This window comes from Pollicipes pollicipes, unplaced genomic scaffold (assembly GCF_011947565.3).
Source record: "Pollicipes pollicipes isolate AB1234 unplaced genomic scaffold, Ppol_2.1 Scaffold_7231;HRSCAF=8579_pilon_pilon_pilon, whole genome shotgun sequence".
Taxonomy (NCBI): Eukaryota; Metazoa; Arthropoda; class Thecostraca; order Pollicipedomorpha; family Pollicipedidae; genus Pollicipes; species Pollicipes pollicipes.
In genome coordinates this window covers 44,059,604-44,079,724 of record NW_023597034.1, presented here as the reverse complement: position 1 = coordinate 44,079,724, position 20,121 = coordinate 44,059,604, and the positions used below count along the sequence as shown (strand labels likewise).

The following is a 20,121-nucleotide window of genomic DNA, read 5'->3' as shown; positions in this document are numbered from 1 at the left end:
TCCAAATGTTCAATGACCTATGGGAAGTTTATTGCACGTGTTTTGACAGCAAAAAAGTGCTCCTAACATTTATGGTTTCGGAGAAGCGGCGGTTTTTTAGGAACACTGCACGGCGATCCACGGCCCCCGTAGGCCCGTAGGCGACGGCGGCGACCGACTGTGCCGCGGAACGCGCGTGGCGGACTGCGGCAGCGGGCTTTTCTAATAAGACAGGTCACGACAAATAGAAATGTCGTATCACAGGTGATTACCCAGGCGTCTTTTAATGGCAGAGAGACAATTTACATGCATGATAGCCGCATTACCTATTTGTTGTCGTTGTTTAATTGGTACTGCCACTCATTGCCGTCTTTTGTGGCTGTTATCTGCTTCGACGCTGCTCCACCGAGTGAGTAAGCACGATTCGGGTCGTGTGGCCTTGCGCTTTATCTGCACTAAAACTTGTGAATGCGGAACGTTCATGGCAAACGCATGATTAATATCCATGATCAGGCAAATACTGACACAGGACGCGGCCTTGGCACAGGCCGCATGTCACAAGCGGAAGCACCGCCCGCTTAATGCCGACCCGGCCAGCTGAGGGGCGGGGACAACTCCGGGTGGGGCTGGGATCAGTAGCCCTTTCAGCCGCTGGGGACGGAGCCGGGTGGGGCTGGGATCAGCAGCTCTTCCAGCCGCTGGGGACGGCGTCGAGTGGGGATGGGATCAGCAGCTCTTCCAGCCGCTGGAGACGGTGTCGGGTGGGTCTGGGATCAGCAGCTCTTCCAGCCGCTGGGGGCGGTGTCGGGTGGGGCTGGGATCAGCAGCTCTTCCAGCCGCTTGGGACGGTGTCAGGTGGGGCTGGGATCAGCAGCTCTTCCAGCCGCCGAGGACAGCGCCGGGTGGGGCTGGGATCAGCAGCTCTTCCAGCCCCTGAGGACGGTGTCGGGTGGGGCTGGGATCAGCAGCTCTTCAAGCCCCTGGGGACGGAGCCGGGTGGGGCGGAGAGCAGCAGCCCTTTCAGCCACCGGGACTCGCCGGCCCCTTCGCTCCGGTTACGACACGCGGCCCGGCCCGGCTCGGTGGGCCGGCACCGGCGCCGGCGGCGGCGGCGGCGGTGGCGCGCCGCTGCAGTGGTCGGCCGGCGGCGGTCGTGGAGTGCCGTCGCTCGGCGTCGCCGTCCGTCGAGCATCCTGTACCGCGGCTGGGAGAGGAGCGCGCCGGTCAGCCGCCGCCCCCCGGAACCACTGCCGCCGCTCCCCCAGCCTTGGGTCGGCCGGGCAGTGTCAGGAGCCTGGCCAAGGTCCGCGGCGGGCGGCCGCCGGGCGCGCGGCCGGCCGCGCGCCCTCCCAGTCTGGCCAGTGGCTCAGAGCGCGTCAGGAGTGCCGCGCAGACACCATGCCGCTTGGAGACCGTCCGTCGGCCGCTTCGCTCCTGCTGCTGTTGCAGGTTAGTCAGGTGGCAGCCGCCGCCGGCCGTGGCCGCCGTTTGGGTCCGGCCGGTCTCCTTGTCCGGTAGTGTCAGAGGCGCTAGGAGCGGTGCACGGGGCCCTACTCCTGGCGCCAGAGATTTGTTGAGTCTTGGATAGCGTTGATTGAGATCAACTTGTGTCAGTCTGCCCGGGGTTGAGCGGTTTCCTTTTCCGCGGATGGCAGAGGTCAGAAAGGGCCATCCCTGGGCAGAGGTCAGGCACGACCAATTTACGTATTGATCACATAGGGTCGTTACACGCAGAAGTCAGTTGGGGGAATTTTGCAATCAGATGATCCTCAAAGCGGTCGCCAATTCGGCCGTGAGACATCGCACCACCTATATTGGAGCTCGTGAGAAGACGCAGACATGCTGACGTGTGACATCAGTCACGAGCGGTCCGGTGAACACGCTGGATAGCCCATGGGCAGCAATCTTCAGCGGCTACCGCCCCTGTGATCCTTTGATCCCCAGGCAGTAAGTGGGTGAGGGCTACAGGAGTAAGGTTATGCTTGTTAAGTGTAGGAGTCCTATCATTTCCATTCACCTTCGCGCTGGCTTCAGATATGTATGCATTGGCCTTGAACCACACTGAGAAGAATCATACAAGGGTTTATCGATGTCCTTGCTTGCTGCTATCGCCGTGGTTATAGGTGACATTGAAATAATCAGTTCACCCTGTTACGAAACCTGCCGGTCACTCCAGGGTTAAAACAAGACGTAAAGGTCAGAGAACCATCGCGCTAAAATGCGACACTGAGGCTACAAATTCTCAAGCACAGTAACAGTCACGGCCGGCTGGGAACTGACTGGGCTGGTTTGACCGGCCGCCTGTGGCTTCAGTGCGCGCTCACGGAATGCGCTATCACGGGAACGCTCCCTAGGTGTCAGGGGTGCCACTGTCGTGGCATATCGTCACCCACCGCTGCGCAGGGTTACATGGCAGCCGCCCCTCAGACGCTTGTCAAGGGATAAGCCAATTACAAGATAGCGAGCGTCGCGAGCCCCGAGGCCCTGGAGGGCTACGGAAACCGGATCGTTCAAGGCCAACAAGCGTATCATGTTGGCAGTTATGCTAATAATGATTGGCAAATGTTTAATCTTAAAAGCACAAAAGGCCGTCTTTTGTCGTGGTGTGAAATGGCCATAGCATGGTTGTCCCGAATTTGTATTTACCTATATAACTGAAAGTGGAAAATTAGAATGTGTGGCACTGCCATGCGGTCCCTTTCATCTCGCATCTCTTTAGCATACACATATGACTCAGCACACATTTCGCTGTCGCTGAAAACGAGTTTTGTAAAACCCATCAATCCGAGGTAGCGTCAGAGATCAAAAGCTTTATCGGCTCGAATGCCTCTAAGATTGTCGTGTCCCACGATGTTTGGAGCCATTGTGCGAGCAACGACGTCATGGATAGCAAGGAGAGACGACCGGTTGGCTAGCTCTGCTCTCCGCTCTCTCGGCACGAGCATATGAATGGTTAGAATGGGCCCGTCAGCGGCGGGTCCATCAAACCGGAGATACGACTGGGACGATGCTGCGAGGAGCTCAGAACACCATGTCACCGTGGTAGTGCGTGGCAGTCGTGCACGCTTCATGCATCTTTCCTGTTATTTATTGTACCTACTCACTGCCGGTGTACATCTTCACTACCGGTGCTATCTTCGAAATCTTCCGTTGTAGGGAACCAAACCGTGATGCCCAATCCGAGGGGAGGAATCGACGTACATATTACGCTCGCATATTACTATATCGGCCAAATGTTTGTTCACACTCACCATCAATAATTGCAAGCAGATGCAGCCAATACGCGGGTTGCAACACAGGTGTCGATTTGTGTTTTTTTTAGGACCCTGCTCCACCTACCTCCCATGTTGGGTTGCCCACCTCCCCGATTCTGGTTGGTCTTCCCACAATATTTTGCTGGAATACTATAAAAGCAAAGAAAAGCGTTGACCATCACACAAAGACTATTTTCTTCGGACGTTGTTTTCAGGCCATGACTACAGGGATGGATGCAGGAATGCTGATCGGTAGAACCCTCTCCAAAATTGACGTCAGTTTCAATCAAGCGGCCACCAAACCTAAACAAAACTCTCATTTTGCTCATATTTTAGTACCTTTATTTTATGAAATCGCTCACAGCACCATAAATACTACGCACTCCGCTCATTGATCTACTCCAAAGAAGTAACCACAGCCCACGACGCAAGCTCTATCTCGCTTGAGCAGCATGTAGTGTGGTTTCGTGAGGCCGGTCCTGCAAGACTGGTATGACATCAGATCACCCAGCACTCGTATTGGTTTTGTTCCGGCGCCCATGGTCGACATTAAGAGCACAAGTACTGTACAACAAACAGTCTATTACGTTATATATTATATTTTTTAAGCTTTTCAGCTAACACAGTGGATCTCTCGATAAAGGCCGTGGAAATAGAGTCTAGATAAAAAATAGCTAAGGTACCTCAAATTTGTTTTAGATTCAGCTCACTCTGTTTCGAAGGGGTACGATTTTCTCCGTTTAGTTTTATCTATATTCTTGTAATGGAACAGAAGCCAGAGAAGCTAATGGAAGATACAATTATTGTAATCCTTGAAGTCAGTAATCTGACGCAATTAGGTAACTGCATGAGATAAACCACCGGCGCTATTGTTTTCGCAGTGGATGAGTAGACTCTTCCTCAACCGATAGAACTGAGGGATTTTGGTCAGATTTCGCTCCGGAGTTTGCAGAAATATTGCGGATCCGTGAACATTGGCCATATCGAAATAGGGCCAATTTTTTAAAACTAAAATGGACAGCCCGTGTTCGTAAGGAAATTGTTAATCTTCTATCAGAATTGATAAATGGAAACAGCATTTAGAAAAGTTTTGGACATGCACGCTCGCAAGTCTTAGTAACAAGAACACAACGTCCGGTGTTCCAATCTCCATAGGCCATGCGGCGTCGGCCTCGTAGCTAATCGCTAGGCGGCGACCAACGTGTGGACGAAAATGAAGTGCTCCTGAAAGAAGTACCTTAAATCTCTCTGGGACATCAATTTGTACGTTAAGAAGGCAGTCCTGACGGAAATTTCACGTGTGCCATTTTTAGATCCATTATAGGAACGTGATAGCATGTACAGCATCGCAAACTGGCGCTGGAATCTGGCGGTGGAGCTAGTAGAGTAGCGATAGAATCTCATTTGTCGTGTCGTTTTAAATGTTCATCTGTTCATTCAACAACTCCAAAATTATGACACCTTTCTTCACACGGGAGCGTTCTGACTGAAGCCCGAGAAATTTAAAATTGGGTATGGGCTGTATAGTTTTGCCGAACGTCCTCCAGACTCGATAGCTGGATCCGTGATGTAGCCGGATGTGTGCCAACCCATACCAACTACCGACCCATAGAAACGTAGGCTTGTCGTATATAGCAGGGCAACTACCAGCACTAAAGAATCTCCTACCACACCTATAAAAAGGTGTCTCTGATCACTAAAAAAACGCCAGATAAAAAGTCACAATACCTGAGCGGATAAGCAAAACATTTAACTTACTGCACGCAAGACCATAAGATACGCGAGGGTGTGAGGGATTAAATTGAAAAGAGGCGGAGTGCAGGACCGATTTAAGTTTTTCATGATTATGTCCGTCGTCGACCCCGCAACCTAAGACATTTACCTCAGTTATGGCTGCCATAGAAGAACGCCCTTCGGCGTCCTAAGGCGACCTCTAGGGCGGCGCCTATACTTCCCGATCAGACGGATCACGCTGCTCCAGTGCCCTCCCCACCCAAGTCCACCTCTGCGTGATTATTGCGCTGCTTAAAGTAAGGACTGTTTGATAAGTGATACGAACCTAAAAAAAATCTAGCCTGCCTTTCATCAAACTGAAGTGTGCTAAATCCGTTATGGGGAAATGTGGGGAGGCTTCGCCTTAGAGTTTTCAGCTGCCCCCCCCCCCCAGCCAATCAGGTACAAAAATCGACACCCTGTGCTACACTGTTGTCAATGCATCGTGTCCGCCTCTGATGCGTACTGTCTTCATTGAAATCACGAGGCGGGGAGCAAGCCAAGCGAGTTTCACTGCCAGAGCGCGAGCGTGACTAGAAAGTCTGAGCCAGTTGGTGCCAAATTGCGTGGTGTTTCAAGGTCGCAGTTTCTGACTGAGCAGCCTGCTGTGCATGCATGGCCGCCGCACTAAATCTCACCGCTTCCCGTTAGCACCAGAGTAAACGGTTTCGCTTGGGTGTGAGCTTTTTTTGCACCACGCATCGAGCCGTGAACGAAACGGTTTCCATTTCTGCCACGTGCAAGACGGAACTCTGTGAATTTGGTTATCTGAATGGGAGCATGAGCTCGCACGGGATGCCTGCGAGGCCTGCTGGCACCGAACGCACCGAACGTTCGCACCGAACGGCCTTGCCTCACGGCTGTCCGTCGACCTGCGGCAGCGGCATCACGCTGACGGCGCTCTGGTGGGCCGGGGCTCGTCAGCAGCCGTGCTGCGCGTGTCCGACAACGGTCCGACCGCCGTCAGCTGTGAAGCTGCCGGTGACGGGTCTGGCAGCGGCCGGTCCGACCGCTGCCAGCTGTGAAGCTGCCGGTGACGCGTCTGGCAGCGGTCGGCTCGACCGCCGGTGGTCGTTCGGCGTGGCGTGGCTGCACAAGACGCGATAGACGTGGCCGGTGTCGGGTCACCGCCAGCGTCAGGAGGTCACGCCCGGGTGCCGGGTCAGCGCCGGTGACTGTCGCTCCGTGCTGACCAGCGGTGGCGACACTCTGATGCCGGCCATCGTCGCCGCCCGCCGGCGCCACGCCTCGCACATCGGTCGTCTGTTAATGCTAGGTGCTGTGATCAGTTTGCGCGGCAGCCGTCTGCCAATGCTGGCTGCTGTGATCAGCGTACTCGGCAGCCGTCTGTCAACGCTGGCTGCTGTGATCAGCCTGCGCGGCAGCCGTCTGCCAACGCTGGCTGCTGTGATCAGCGTGCGCGGCTAGCACAGCGGTGAGGTGATGACGCGAAATCCTGTCGGATGGTCCAGTGGCTGGTCCCCAAGCAATGCAGATGCACGGAAGCCTCGCATGCTTGCTTGAGGACCGTTTTTGAGGCGACTTGTTTCGCAGCAGCTTGAATGGGAATGCTGATGCGATGAGAGAAAGATGAGCTGATGAGACGACGGAAGGGCGGGAATGAGGATTCGTCCACCGGATCAGGGTTAACTGATCGGTAGCTCCCATCTTACCCACGTATTGGGACCTCGCAAGAAATCGCCGTAGTGGATTGTTTGCAGCTCGTTTGAGTTCAGTGTGTCCTGACCTGACCTGACCTTACCAGCCACCGGTCGCTCCGAACTGGGTGTCCGGTTACTATGGGAGAAGTCCAGCTCTTCTGACCGTTACGCGGGCGTGCTTCTGACCGCAGGCACATACCTGTCATACATGCCCATGCCGTGGTTTTTCGGTCGCCAAGAAGTCTGGAGACATAATTATGCAACATTGTAAAGCTGTTCGATACGCTGGGTGCATACAGACCACAGTTTAAGCCATTTTATTTGAGTTGAAAAACCAGGTACAGAAATAAGACATCAAGCGGGAAGTTAAAGGTCACTAAAAAGACGCCACCCAAAGCCATGGCAAATGCGGAGGGCGTCCTTGACCCATGTTAGCCAACACGCTGCGATAAAAAAGTACGTAAAAACAGAATACGTGAAGGCACTTTCCGTGCCTTCACCAGTAGTCACTCACCCCTCACCAGGAATCAAGAACTTGGTCTGTGAGGCCATCATACGCCTATCCATCTATCCGTCATCGTTCATAATCACGCTCAAGGATGCACGCAGGTTTTCACAATGCGGTTGGGCACAGTTTAAGCAGTCACTGAAAACTGAGTTTTGCGAGCCGCTGGCACAGGCGTGCGAATTCTTGCGTGTCATAAAACAGTTACCACCGCTTTCCGCCTTCTTAATTTTACTGGTCTACCTGCAATTCTAACTGCCAGCATTTAATCACTCACATATTAACACATGCCAAGAGTCCGGTGGTGTGGAGGTGGGGGTGGGGGGACATATGCCCCCCGGACCGCTCTGTGCACACTGTCGCTGAAGCCACTCTCCGTACGGACATTCGGCTCATCATTGGCAGTGAGCGCGAGGTTATCGCTAGCGATGAGTGTGAGGCGTAAGCGCGCTGTAAGCACAGTGACACGTCAAAACTGCTTCTACAGACACGACTACCGATAAACCTGCTACGACACGTCGTCTGTAGAGGGCAACTACCACGATCAAAAATTTACAGTCGATTCTCCTATGCGAAAGAACACTTATGTCACAAAGATTCCACAGACCAATCTTCTGTGCATTATTTGTACATCACAAAACTGTTTGCACAAAACTTTCACACAACAATGCCTCTATACGCACAACTTCTACCGACAAAACGTTGAAACTTGGACTGAACAAGCTTTCATGGCGTAGAAGGTTAAATCGTAGAATTTCTGTCCGTAGAAGCTGTGCTGCGCGAGTGTTTTGTGCCTAGCAGCTTTTGCATGCTGGAGTTAAGTCGAGTAGAAGTTAAGTCGACGACAGTTTTGTGGTGGAGCTATCTGGGCAATCCGAATATGCTTTGCTTTGCGAGAAAGGTTTTGCCACGAAAGTTTGCTTGCAGGGATAATGCAGAGGAAAAGCTGTGAGCGTAGCAGATCAGTCATATGGAAGAAAGGTGTTGCGAGGAGTTTTTTCCGCGAAATATTTTTCGCGCTGAAGTTTTAGATGGGCAGTTATTGTCAGTAGAATTTTTTCACGTGAGAGCAATACCACGTAGAAGACTTGGCTGCGAACGTTTCCTGGTGTAGGAGTCCGTCTGCAAACGCTTTGTCAGGAGGAGCTCTGTCCAAAGGCGTTCTTCGGTTGCGGCCTTACCGTGTGGAAGTTCGTCGTAGGAATTTTGCCATGCAGAGATTATGTCGCGTAGTAGTTTGGTCTGTGCAACAAGCGACGCAAAAATGTGCTCGGTGGCAGTTCCTCTGCCCGTGGCAGTTCGGGGGTGGAAGCGTACGGACTTGGAGTGCGTTGTCACGCGGCGCGGTGAGAACGGCGTGCGTCTCGCGCTGTCGGCAGTGGGCTCGCTCTGTTTGGCAGGCGGGCCCTGCGCGGCCGCGCTTGGCCGCTCACAAACGTCACGAATCTCCGCTCCGGACGAGAGGCCGGACGGGTCCGTGTGACCTGCGCTGACGTTCATACTTTGTATGTGAGTATTGGTGGTTAGGTGAATTGCGCCCCTCAGACACGATGTATGGGCATTGACGGTCAGATGATTTCTTCTTCCCACGCACCACGTCTGTGGATCTGTGTGACTTACGATCGTGCAGGCAATAACATTTCCTCGCTATTAAAGGTAGTATACATACAAAATATTGACTGCATAGTATAAAGTGAACTCGAAGGACGTTTCCCTTCCACTCGTGCACCATGCTCAGTGACCTCCCAGGCCCATGACTGTGTGGGTCCAATGAGCTCCGACTCAACGCACGAATTCTACGCAAGGTTGCGGGGACGCCAGTCGATGTGGTGTTGACATGGCCTGAGATTCTGGCACAGGCGAGATGTGACGTAACAAACCAGCACAACCTGGCGGACAAGGGTGTGGCGCGACCTGTGTCTGCCGGGGATGCGGACAGGCGGCGGTGGTGACCTGCCGGAGGTGTAGTCAGGCGGTGGTGGTGACCTGACGGAGGTGCGGACAGGCAGCGGTGGTGACCCGGTGGGGATGCGGGCAGGCGGCGGTGGTGACCTGCCGGAGGTGCAGGCGGGTAAAGAGCGGTCGCTTCGGCACGCCGTTGTCGTTCTGGAAGGGTGAACAGCACGGCCGTCCTCTCATAGCACTGACCTTCCCCGCTGGAGAGCAACACGACTGACGCCAAGCTCTCTCCAGGACGCCAGCCTTTATGCGATTTACGTCCTAGCTGCCATACGTTTGAAAGGTCAAGATGGCTTTAAAGAAGCACGTTCTTGTGTCATTCTGTACGGTCAAGAACTGGCTCTAGCTCTGGAACTGGAGTCCTTCGCTCTGTCAATTTTACTACTCTTTCAATATTGTTTTGTCTCCGAACCATGGTAACCGTGTGGAACTACCCTTACGTCAGGTTAGATTAAGTCTTAAAGCTCTCAGCAAGCATTCTTACTTTTTCAATTTTAGCCGGGCCTTTGGTCTCCAAGGGGCGGACGATTGCAGTGCTTGCAGGGCCAGACCGCGATTATGATCAACAAGCGCAAATACTGCCGGCTTTTTCATGTTGTAATCCTATTTGACGCACTGAGTTACAGTTGCCGTTGGTATGATGTTAATCCCAAGCCAATCACGGTTGCTGAAGTGAGTTAGGCCATTTTCCACCGACGCCTTAACATCGTTGCTCAGTCCACAATTTCTTGGACCATCTGCAGGAGGACATACCGCGTGTTGTAATACGGTGCGCCCTAGTATTAAGTGTAAGAATGACATTTATTTGCATCATGTGATGTTTCAATCAAAACGTCATTAAAAGAGCCCTGCTCATATGAACAAAGCTGCAGGCTGGTTTACCAGCCAGCCAGTGACCGCTACGTTCCGCTGAGAGGCCAACGTTCCGCTGAGAGGTGTCTGAACCACTCGAAGATGTCGGCCTTCAATTGAGCATGACTGATTTTGGCCTTGCCTGGATTGTGCAGTCAACGCTTCGCGGACCGATTAGCGAGGACCGCGAACGGTCGGGCCAGATCGTCGGAGGTGCGAGTCTCATGCTTTCCTGGGTTACACCTTTTACCTTTAAATTTTCTACAGAAGTGGCACCTCAGATGGCATGTGCTGCCCCTCCCCACCAGGTCCATGAAAGGGTAGACACCCAGCGGGGCCAAGGCGATCTCGTGACGTCACCGAGCACGAAACCGGCTGCGTGTGCCGGGAGATGGCGGATCTCCCATGATGTTGCATGTGCTAGCCATGACGGGAGATATCTGACCTCGATCGATCTAACCTGTCCTAGGTGTACCGGGAGGCGTCAGACCCTGGTTGGCTTAACGCGTGCTGTGCAATCCGAGAGAAATCTAACCTTAGCTGACCTTAGACGGTGAACAGTACAGCGGAACGCGCCTGGCCTTAGCTGACCTTACACGGTATTACGCGCAGAGGGGAGTTGCCTGGCCTCAGTTGACCTTGTGCACCCCGTGCTTAACGGGAGGTAACTGATACTACTGGATGATTAAGCGTAGTAATGGAGTTTGTGAGGAGTCTGCTGGATGGCAAGCCTGGTATTCTTGTGGAGCGTGTGGGGATATCCCATATGCGGGTACGCCGTGCTGTGGTGATGACTCTGAAAGACCGGGTCGCAGCACGCTTCACGTTCGACGACGGGCCGCTCCTGCCAGCTCGCCAGCTGTCGGGGCGGACCGCAGGTGTGGACCGCCATGTCCCCGGCAGCCGGTGCTGGTAGCATTGAGCTGAGTCCGGGGCTGCAACGGCGGTGCGCATTATCAGTGCTCTTTCTAGTCACTTTCACAGCACGGTGCATATAGGCCATCAATCCAAGCGTCAAGTTTGCGATGTGCACCGGGAGGTGTCTGACCCCAGCCGACGTTACACATGCTGCATAGTACATGTTGACGTCAGGTAACGCCACACGTTTTATGTATGCATAGTGACCCCATCTGATCTTACAAGTACCATGCGAACCTAGGAGCTTCAGCTAACCTTGCGCGCGATGCACAAGACTTGTCGACCTGCTGACCCCACCTGACACTACACGTGCCGTGCCGACCCTGGTGGCTCCAGCTCACACGGCATCTCGTGCTAACCTGGTGACTCTAACTGACACTACACGTGTCGTGCCAACCCGGGTGGCTCCAGCTGACCCTGCATATCGTGCTGACCTGGTGATCCCGGCTGACACTGCACGTGCCGTGCTAACCTGGTGACCTCGGCTGACGCTACACGTGCCGTGCTGACCTGCTGATCCCAGCTGACACTGCATGTGCCGTGCTGACCTGGTGACCCCGGCCGATCCGACAGACGCTGAGCGGCGCGGGCGGCCTGTTCTTCAGCCCCGGTCCCAAGTACCAGGACCCACTCCGGCAGCGGCTGGACTGCCCGGCCGGGTTCAGCCGGCCGGGTCGCCCGCCGTCCAGCGTACACCGGCTGCGGCCAGGCGACGTGAAGGTGATCGGCGCACTCGGGGACAGCCTGACGGCCGGCAACGGCGCCTACTCCACGCAGATACTGGACGTGCGCACCAACTACCGTGGCGCCTCGTGGAGCGCAGGTCAGGCTGGGTCACCGCAGCAGTCGAGGGCGGGGTAGGCCGGGGAGCGGTCGGGGCCAGCTATGGGTGGGAGCTGGTTGAGTTCAGGGTAGGTCATGATGGGTCACGACAGGGTGTATCCGTCAGTAATGAACAAGTCAGAGCAGGTCATGACAGCCGTGCCTTGTGAGCATTAGGGACGTGAATGCGGTCCAGTCAGTGTTGATTTGCAGTGCTAGGTTATTAGCAATGTACGGTGTGGTTCATCTACAGTATTACGTAACCTTCTGTATTTTTCCTCTGTAACCATTTTGTTTTGCAATCATGTCGTTCAAAGCATTTCAGATCCTAATGTCCTAATCGTCAAAGGCCGAGAGCCGTGCCATCGGCATGCTCGTGGCAATAACTTGCTCCAACGCGGTCTCCTCGGGCAGTGTTATGCGATGAGCGTATGCGATAACCATTCGTTAAGTGGAGGGGTTAGTACCACTCTTTAGCAGTTTGCTATTGTCCTGTATCACGCCTGTATCATGCCTTTTTAAGCGGCTTTCGCTGAATCATTCAAATTGGGGCATTTGCGCCTTTGTTAATCGCTTTGAACACATTGATTGTTGAATGAGATTTACCCTAGCTTGACTCGCATGCCGACAAGATATCTAGGAGCCTGGAGAACGTGCTCGAATTGCTTTCGCAATCAATCGTGTGGGAAATCGCAACCACGCATTTCGATCCAAACATGTGATCGAAATAATCACGGTTGAGCGGATGTGCTATACTAAGGCAAAGATATTTCGATAATTCTAGCCTCGTCAGCTGAACCAAAACCTCACGGCAGCACGCTGCGGTGGATTGACTAGATCTACCAGAGTCTTTTCCAGAAATGTTTGTGGGCGACTTCAATGGTGGTAGCGCATGCAGCTAGAAGTGTTTGTGGGCGACTCCAATGATGGCAACGTATGCAGATTTAACTGACCTGTTCAGACCTTGAGTACAATCAAAATGATTTACGCCTGATGCTCTTGGTTACACAAATTTACGTTCTAGTGCCACATGCAAGAGGCCAGCTCCGAATATGCACTTGCAAAGGTTTAATGCGGCAGCCCAGCCCCTAAAAATGGCGCCCTGCCTTTCAAGCTTTCAAGCTTTGGCCTTCACGCACAAAACCTTTGCTGCAGACGCGCATGCAGATTAAGCGAATAAAGAGCCAAGATACTAGACGTCAGAGATTGCCGATCCATGGCGCGCTTATGCCATGCCGTGGTCGTGGTTGCAATGGGTCAATATAAAAAGGGCTGTGTGCGCCTCGCGCGCGGCCAGCTGTGCCAGTGTGCGCCTGTGTGTCACCGGTTCAGAGACGGTCCAGAGACGCGCGGTCAGCTGCACCAGTGTGCGCCTGTGTGTCACCGGTCCAGAGACGCGCGGTCAGCTGCACCAGTGCGCGCCTGCGTGTCACCGGTCCAGAGACGGTCTAGAGGCGCGCGTTAGAAATGCCTCGATCACAAGCCGCGCTCCGGGCTGCTCCACTGGACGAACGGGTTAATTGTCATGCGCGTTCTGGCCCCTCGCTTGCATAAGCGTTCGCGGCTGGTACAGGTTTGTGCATGCAGATGCTATGCAGCTGTAGCGGGCATGATCACTCGATGCGGTCTGCCTGACGGCGTGATGAAAAGTCTGCCCGGAAAATAGGTCAGTTGCGCACGGCGCGGCATTCATCACCATTGGCAAATAATTATTGAATAATTCACGTCTTTTGTACTTGCACGTACAGCTGGACATACGATTCCTGTGTGGTGTACGCCAGCCGCGGCGGTACATGTTGACCATCTCGATGATGCTGTACCGCCTTGCTTGCTCTAGGAGACACATTGTAAATAGCGCAGTGTCAACAAACAGCAGAACAGATGTTGAAATGCATCCCAGTGTTAAGAGCTGGCTGAAAGTTGTGGTCGGGCGGCTGCTGAGCTTCACCAGCTAGCACCGACTCCATATGGCGTTTCAATTAGATATTTCAATCTTTGGGCGCATTTGGTCGGTGTTTAGGTTTGTCAGCGGATGCTTGGTTTAGCTAAATGAGTGTGTGATGTGGGCGGGGGGGTTGAGCCGTAAAAAATGACGTAACGTACCATCGAAATACACCAATAAACGGGTTTCTCTCCGGATTTGGCCCACATTCTCGTCAGAGTTGGGGGGTTGAGCCCACTCAACTGAATAGGAAACTTCATTCTTGGGTATCAACCCCCGTGTGCGCTTGTTTGTGTGACTGTACGCCCCAGGTTGTGTCTATGAATCAGTTCCCGGTGTTCTCAGATTTGTGAGATAAAAAGAGCTTGGAGGGTGCCAGAAATGCAGCAGTTAAGCTGCACGTCTGGGAAACCGGAGGTAAGGGGCTCGATTCCCGTGTCGCCCGCCACCCCTGTTAGGGTGAGGGACAGGCGACGCCATGTAGCCTCGTTTGCTGAGGGCGTTGTAAAGCCCTCGGTGACAAAATGAAAAGAGTGTTGGCAAATCCTGCTTCATTTAAACCACATTAATACTCCGGTGGATGTACATCTTATCACAGCAGTACCTGAGATAGGATGAAAGAGAAACCAGATAAAACAAGGCCAGTAGCCACGACCTGGTCGAATTCAGACTCAAAGTCTTTAACGTGTGTACGTTTTGTATTTCGTGCTCTCAACTAAACTACTCGGTGCTAGATACGTCCGGCTGGATACATTTGACGTCCCTGGTACAAAAATGAGTCGTAAACGTTACAAACACGACCGCGTGCATGCATTCACCCAGCTGGCGCTATGCTAACCGCAGCCACGACGTAGCAGAGCCAGCCTCTCTAATATAGATACCAGTCGAGCGTGCAGGTCTGCAACTGCACGACAGGTGCAACGGCGCTCCCGTTAGCGCAACTGATGAAACGTGTCGGCGTGCGCTCTTTGCCAAATCGAATGCCGTAGCATTACCCACGCTTCTTGCCAGGAACTACCAAGTTATGTGAGATAACGTGACCCTCTGCCTGCGGGTTTGTGGAACATGAAATCACGTGGCCCGTTCTCCGATCTTTCCCCATTGGCGTAGGCAGAGGAGGGGGTATACCGTGGGTACGTGTCACCCCCCCCCCCCCCTGCTCAGGTCCCGAGAGGCCCTACGCCCCTCCCCAGACCGACGATTAAGGATCTGAGGGGCCGGCCAAGGTCGTATTAAGGGTCGTGATCCTGCGGGCCGAGCCCTTAGGGCCAATTGGGAGGCCCCTCTGTCGATGAGGGCCTATATGTCGGTCAGGCACCACCAGTACCAAACTGCGGCTCTGAGTCGGTCGGGCCTGAGGGCCCATTATCCGAGCAGGGATAAGACTGGGGCACACGATCTGCGTAAGTCGGAGCCAGGGGTGTTACTTTATTTACTTTTGGAAGCGCCTGCCCCCCCCCCCCCCGCCCCCTCACAATGCTGACTTCGGACCCTCATTGTTTTTCTGAGCTCTCCATTGCTATGAGGAAAAAGGAACACTGGCCAATGAAATTCAATAAGCATCTGAATTGCTTGGTCCTTAACATATCACTTGTTGGCACATATCACAATTGGTGCTTAAACATATCACTTTCATGCAATCATCGTCATATAGCATTGCCACCACCTAAACGGCTTTAGATTGGAAGCCAGTAGTCAATATCAAAACAATTTTGGAATCGACCAAATATCGTTTGAATTCAAGAATAAAAATAAAATGGCCGAAATTCGGGGAGAGATGAGGATTTGACCCACAATGTCAAACAGGGGGTCTTGTGTTGGCGGAAGTCCTGAGTCGGCCAAGGGCAGTGTTTAAGGGACACGAAGGGGTCCGAAAAGAAGCCCAAAGGGCCCCTCGGAAGGCCAATGGGGCCTCTTGCGTTGGTCGAGGCCCTCCGATAATGACAGAAGGTATGACAACGTATAATGAAAGTCCCCAGACAGTGGAAGGGCCTTGTGTCATCACATGCCCCTAACACCGAACGGGAGGTCCTCCACCTCATTTCAACTAAGGGTCCTTTAACCCGGACTGGCGTCTCTGCACCAATTATTGGACCGCCTGCGGCGATCCGGGATCGTGTTGCATCAACGACGGCTCCTGTGGCGATCCCGGGCCAATTGGCCTGGTCAGAGGCCCTCCTGCGTCAGGGAGGGAACCAATGTATGGCGTATCCTTCGCAGGGCCTCTGGTAACCCCTGTCCCGTGTCTCCAAAATGATAGCAGGTAGCCACCTTGCACTGGGACGGAATGGTTCTCTACCCCTTGGTCGCGAATTTTAATGTGCCACCGAGTTTTCTGCCCACAGGACCCCCTGTCCGGAAGAAGGTGAGAGGTTTCATTATTGTTTAAGGGAGTAGATCAAAATGAATGAAAAATGGAAAAAGCCAACCCATGTTTGCTCCGGAACGTTTACCATGTGGCTTAATCGACTAATGAATCGATATTACATTCAAAATTTTGAGCCTGCGTACCCGCAATCTTAGAAGCGCCACCAGCTATGGCCGTGGCTGCAGTTCCCGTAAAACCGAACGGCGTTGGCCGCTGCAGACGACACCAGGCGGTGGGCGGTGGGCACGCGATAACGGCCGTCGCGATACACCGCTCCTGAAGCCTTCCAAAATTAATTTGTACCGTTCAAAGATAATGCTGTTGCGTATATGTCAGCTTTATGTTTTTGGGGATGTCCTCGGAAGGATTAGCAGTCACGAGAGCACCGAGAGAAGCGATTCTACGCTAAGTCTTCTCGTTCCACCACTACATTCCAGCACCAGTGCGCGGTGCTGCAAATGCTGATTCGCTCCTTTTATAAATTTAAAAAGTGTACAAGCGAAATATTTGTGTGGAGCGTCTTCATTACGTGCGAATAGATGTCATCAAGCGTTTAAATGTACTTCTTTTAGATGCGTCATCATTTGCGTCCTCACGTTGGTCGCTTTGCGGCCTACAGGGATTGCAAGGCCGGGCGTATGACGTCTTGTTTCTGGGACTGCGAACGCTTACGGTCAACACTGTGTTGCATAAGTGCTCTCACAAATCGGTTCTGACTGATCGTTTAAAATTTCCGGACGAACAAGGGCTGGCCATATTAACGAAAAATTTTGAAAGCATTTCGATCTGCGATCTCCGTTCACGGAGCTCTCAATATTTTTGTAAAACACAGGGGAAGTTTTGGCAAAGTCTTTGAGTTCCATCTGTTTAGAAAGGGTCCACAAAGCCACTGTAAAACCATGCAGTCAGTCAACTCCCGCTTCCTTCAGTTAGCTGACTTAAAAGTGCAAACAGAAACGCATCTTTCTGTAGCATCTGGTTTCTGTTTTGGTTAAAGGAGTTAGAAATACAACTAAAATGAAGAAAATCGTGTCCCTCAACTCAGGTGGGTCTTATTCGATTATTGCTTGTTAGGAAGGTACTTTCATCATCAGGGTGCCCTTGCTAGCCCTGTGCCCCGCTCCTCCCTCGCTCCCTTACCAACGTTTAGGCTGTGCACCTGACTGCCCTCACGCCTGGGCCTGGTGGAATGTGAGTTCACGCGTCTTGCCGTCTATTAACTCTGGGGTGTATGATCACGCGTCCACTATTTGCGGTGAGTGGGACGTGAGACCTCATATTCCCGCGCTTCCAATAAGGCCAGACGACGTCGGCGAATATCACGTCATACCCGGACGGCGTTGAGTTCCCGATAGGGAGCTGATGACAGCGTGCCTCCTGATAGGACGCTAATGACGGCGCGTCTCCCGATAGGAAGCTAGTGACAGCGTGTTTTCCGACCTGGGCTAATGGTGCCGCGCCCTACGCTTGGGGGCTGATGACGGACACGTCTCCCGACCGGGGTCTGACGACGGGCGCGTCTTCCGACCTGGGGCTGATGACGGACGCGTCTCCTGATCGGGGGCTGATGACGGGCGCGTCTCCCGTCTGGGGGCTGATGACGGGTGCGTCTCCAGACCGGGGCTGATGACGGCGCATCTCTAGACCGGGGGCTGATGACGGCGCGTCTCCAGACCGGCCGCTGCTCCACCGCACCACTCGGCGCTCGGACCTGCCGCAGCAGCAGCAGCAGCCAGTGCCGGCCGCCGCGGCCGGCACGACCCGTGACGACAGAGCCGTCCCCCCGCAGCTGTGACGTCAGAGTGACGACAGCCGGAGCCCGCGGCGCCAGACGCTGGGTGCCAGGCGCGCCACTCCGACGTTACAGTGCAACGTCACCTGCAGGTCATGGGCGCCATAATCAGAGGCAGCCGCCGCCGCTGTGACGACACGGTGTAACGTCAGCTGGAGATCATGGTCACCAGTAGTGGCCGTCAGCCAGAGTTTCTGCCATAGGGAGCCAAATTGGAGTTTAGAGGGTTCATTCTGGCAAGGGGTTCTACTACGTGCTATAAGGGCCTCTTTGGGCTCATGGACCTGTTGAGGCTTGAGGTCCAATTCTGACGCTTAAAGGCTCATTTCATGCTTTTAAAACCCCGCGGACAACATACACTAGCACAAATGCAAGGCCCCAGCAGTTAGCAGGGGTCCGTGGCCCAGAAGCCCCTTACCCTTCCTGGGCTACCTCACTGAGCACCAGAGAGCAAATCTTCATTTTTTAAAGGAGGTGCTAAATTCTAAACTATCATGCAAAGGGCACAACATGCTGGCTGGGGATATTTGCTCGAAAGCATGGAAAGTGGATATAAAGCAGTTCGCAATGGAAGGGCGTGTGCCGCTTGTGACGCCTTTAAACACGCGCCCGGCAACCACCATGTTTTGGGAGAAACGCGCTGTCCGCTGAAAGTGAGTGCGACACAGCTGCTCCAGTCGACAAACACACGATGGCTCGTCTTCCAGTCGCGGCGGCCGTTGTTCCAGCTGACTGACTGACTGAGCTCGATACTCTGCCGACGAGCTGCGAGGCCACGCCCCGACACGTCAACAGCCCTTCATTCACCCCCAGGCGGACACGCTGACCTAACGCTACCCCTCCTGACATGGCCTGACCTGACCTGATCACCCCTCAGGCGGGCGCGGCCACTATTCGCGAATCTTCACGCTGCCGAACGTGGTGAAGCACTTCTCGCCGGGCCTGGTGGGCTTCTCGACGGGTTCCGGCGGCCCCATGTCACCCGGCGCCCAGTTCAACGTGGCCAAGGCGGGCTCGCTGCACCGTGGCATGCCCGGCCAGGCGTGGCGGCTTGTCAATCGGATCCGACGGGACCGACGCGTCGACTTCCACAACGACTGGAAGGTCAGTGGAGGGCGGCCTGCGGTCTGGTGGCGGGTCCGGCACGGGGGTGTGGAGGGCGGGCCGCGGTCCGGCGGCGGGTCCGGCGCGGGGGCGTGGAGGGCGGCCTGCGGTCTGGTGGCGGGTCCGGCGCGGGGGTGTGGGGAGCGCCCCACGGTCCGGCGGCGGGTCCGGCGCGGGGTGTGGAGGGCGGGCCGCGGTCCGGCGGCGGGTCCGGCGCGGGGTGTGGAGGGCGGGCCGCGGTCCGGCGGCGGGTCCGGCGCGGGCGTGGGGAGGGCGGCCTGCGGTCTGGTGGCGGGTCTGGCGCGGGGGTGTGGGGGGTGGCCCGCGGTCTGGTGGCGGGTCCGGCGCGGGGGTGTGGAGGGCGGGCCGCGGTCCGGCAGCGGGTCTCGCGCGGGGGTGTGGAGGGCGGGCCGTGGCCGGCGGCGGGTCCGGCGCGGGGTGGGGAGGGCGGGCCGCGGCCGGCGGCGGGTCCGGCGCGGGGATGTGGAGGATCGGAGGTGGCCGCCGGCGTGGCTTTGAGGGTTTACAGGAGAGGGGTGTGTCCTGCATGTACATGGCCGGGCTGGTTTGAGGTGGCAATGGAACGTGCTTGGTCACATTTGGGACGCCTGTACCAATGTGTGAGGGGCGGGGCTAGGTCTTTACGGTTGTTACCGCAGGGTCAGGTCTGGACAACTGGTGCCCAAGCGGCAGATGTGGGTCACTGGCACTGGGGACGGACTTCTTGACCAGTGGTGTCTGAGGGTCAGATGTGGGTCACTAGTGCTGGGGGGATCGGATCTGGACCATTAGTGCCAGAGACTTAGACCACCTGAACTATCGGGATCGAATGGTCTATTTGGCTATTAGTGCCGGGGACATAGACATACATTAGTTATTGGCGCCGGAGGATCAGTGCTTTAGCACTGGCACTGGAGGCTAATTACTTCTTTGTGTTAACCTGTTTGACTTTTGACTCGAGTCAGGGCTGGGGCTGACACTCTGGAAAACATGGCCTGCGGGCTAAAATGATAATCACTAGCCCGGGGTGTGGTATCGCATTCAAATGAGGAGAGGGCCTTAAGCCCCCCCCCCCCAACATGTAGCTCAACCGTCACGGCCTGAGAGCTTTCTGAATCAAAGACACCATTCTGGCGAAAGACGCTAGCAGTAAAAGTCAATATTCTTCAATGGCAAGGTAAAGAAAACGGAC

The 20,121-nt window shown here is 54.6% G+C and overlaps 1 protein-coding gene across 1 annotated transcript in view; it reads left to right on the top strand.

The window, feature by feature from the left end:
* Nucleotides 1-1,345: 1,345 nt before the first annotated feature.
* Nucleotides 1,346-20,121, top strand: part of LOC119109714 (phospholipase B1, membrane-associated) — a 32,743-nt gene continuing 13,967 nt past the window's right edge. Inside the window, exons 1-3 of the mRNA XM_037233456.1 lie at nt 1,346-1,428; nt 11,475-11,724; nt 18,703-18,929. Coding sequence (XP_037089351.1) covers nt 1,378-1,428; nt 11,475-11,724; nt 18,703-18,929 — 528 coding nt within the window. The 5' untranslated portion in view covers nt 1,346-1,377. The remainder of the gene's footprint in view (nt 1,429-11,474; nt 11,725-18,702; nt 18,930-20,121) is intronic.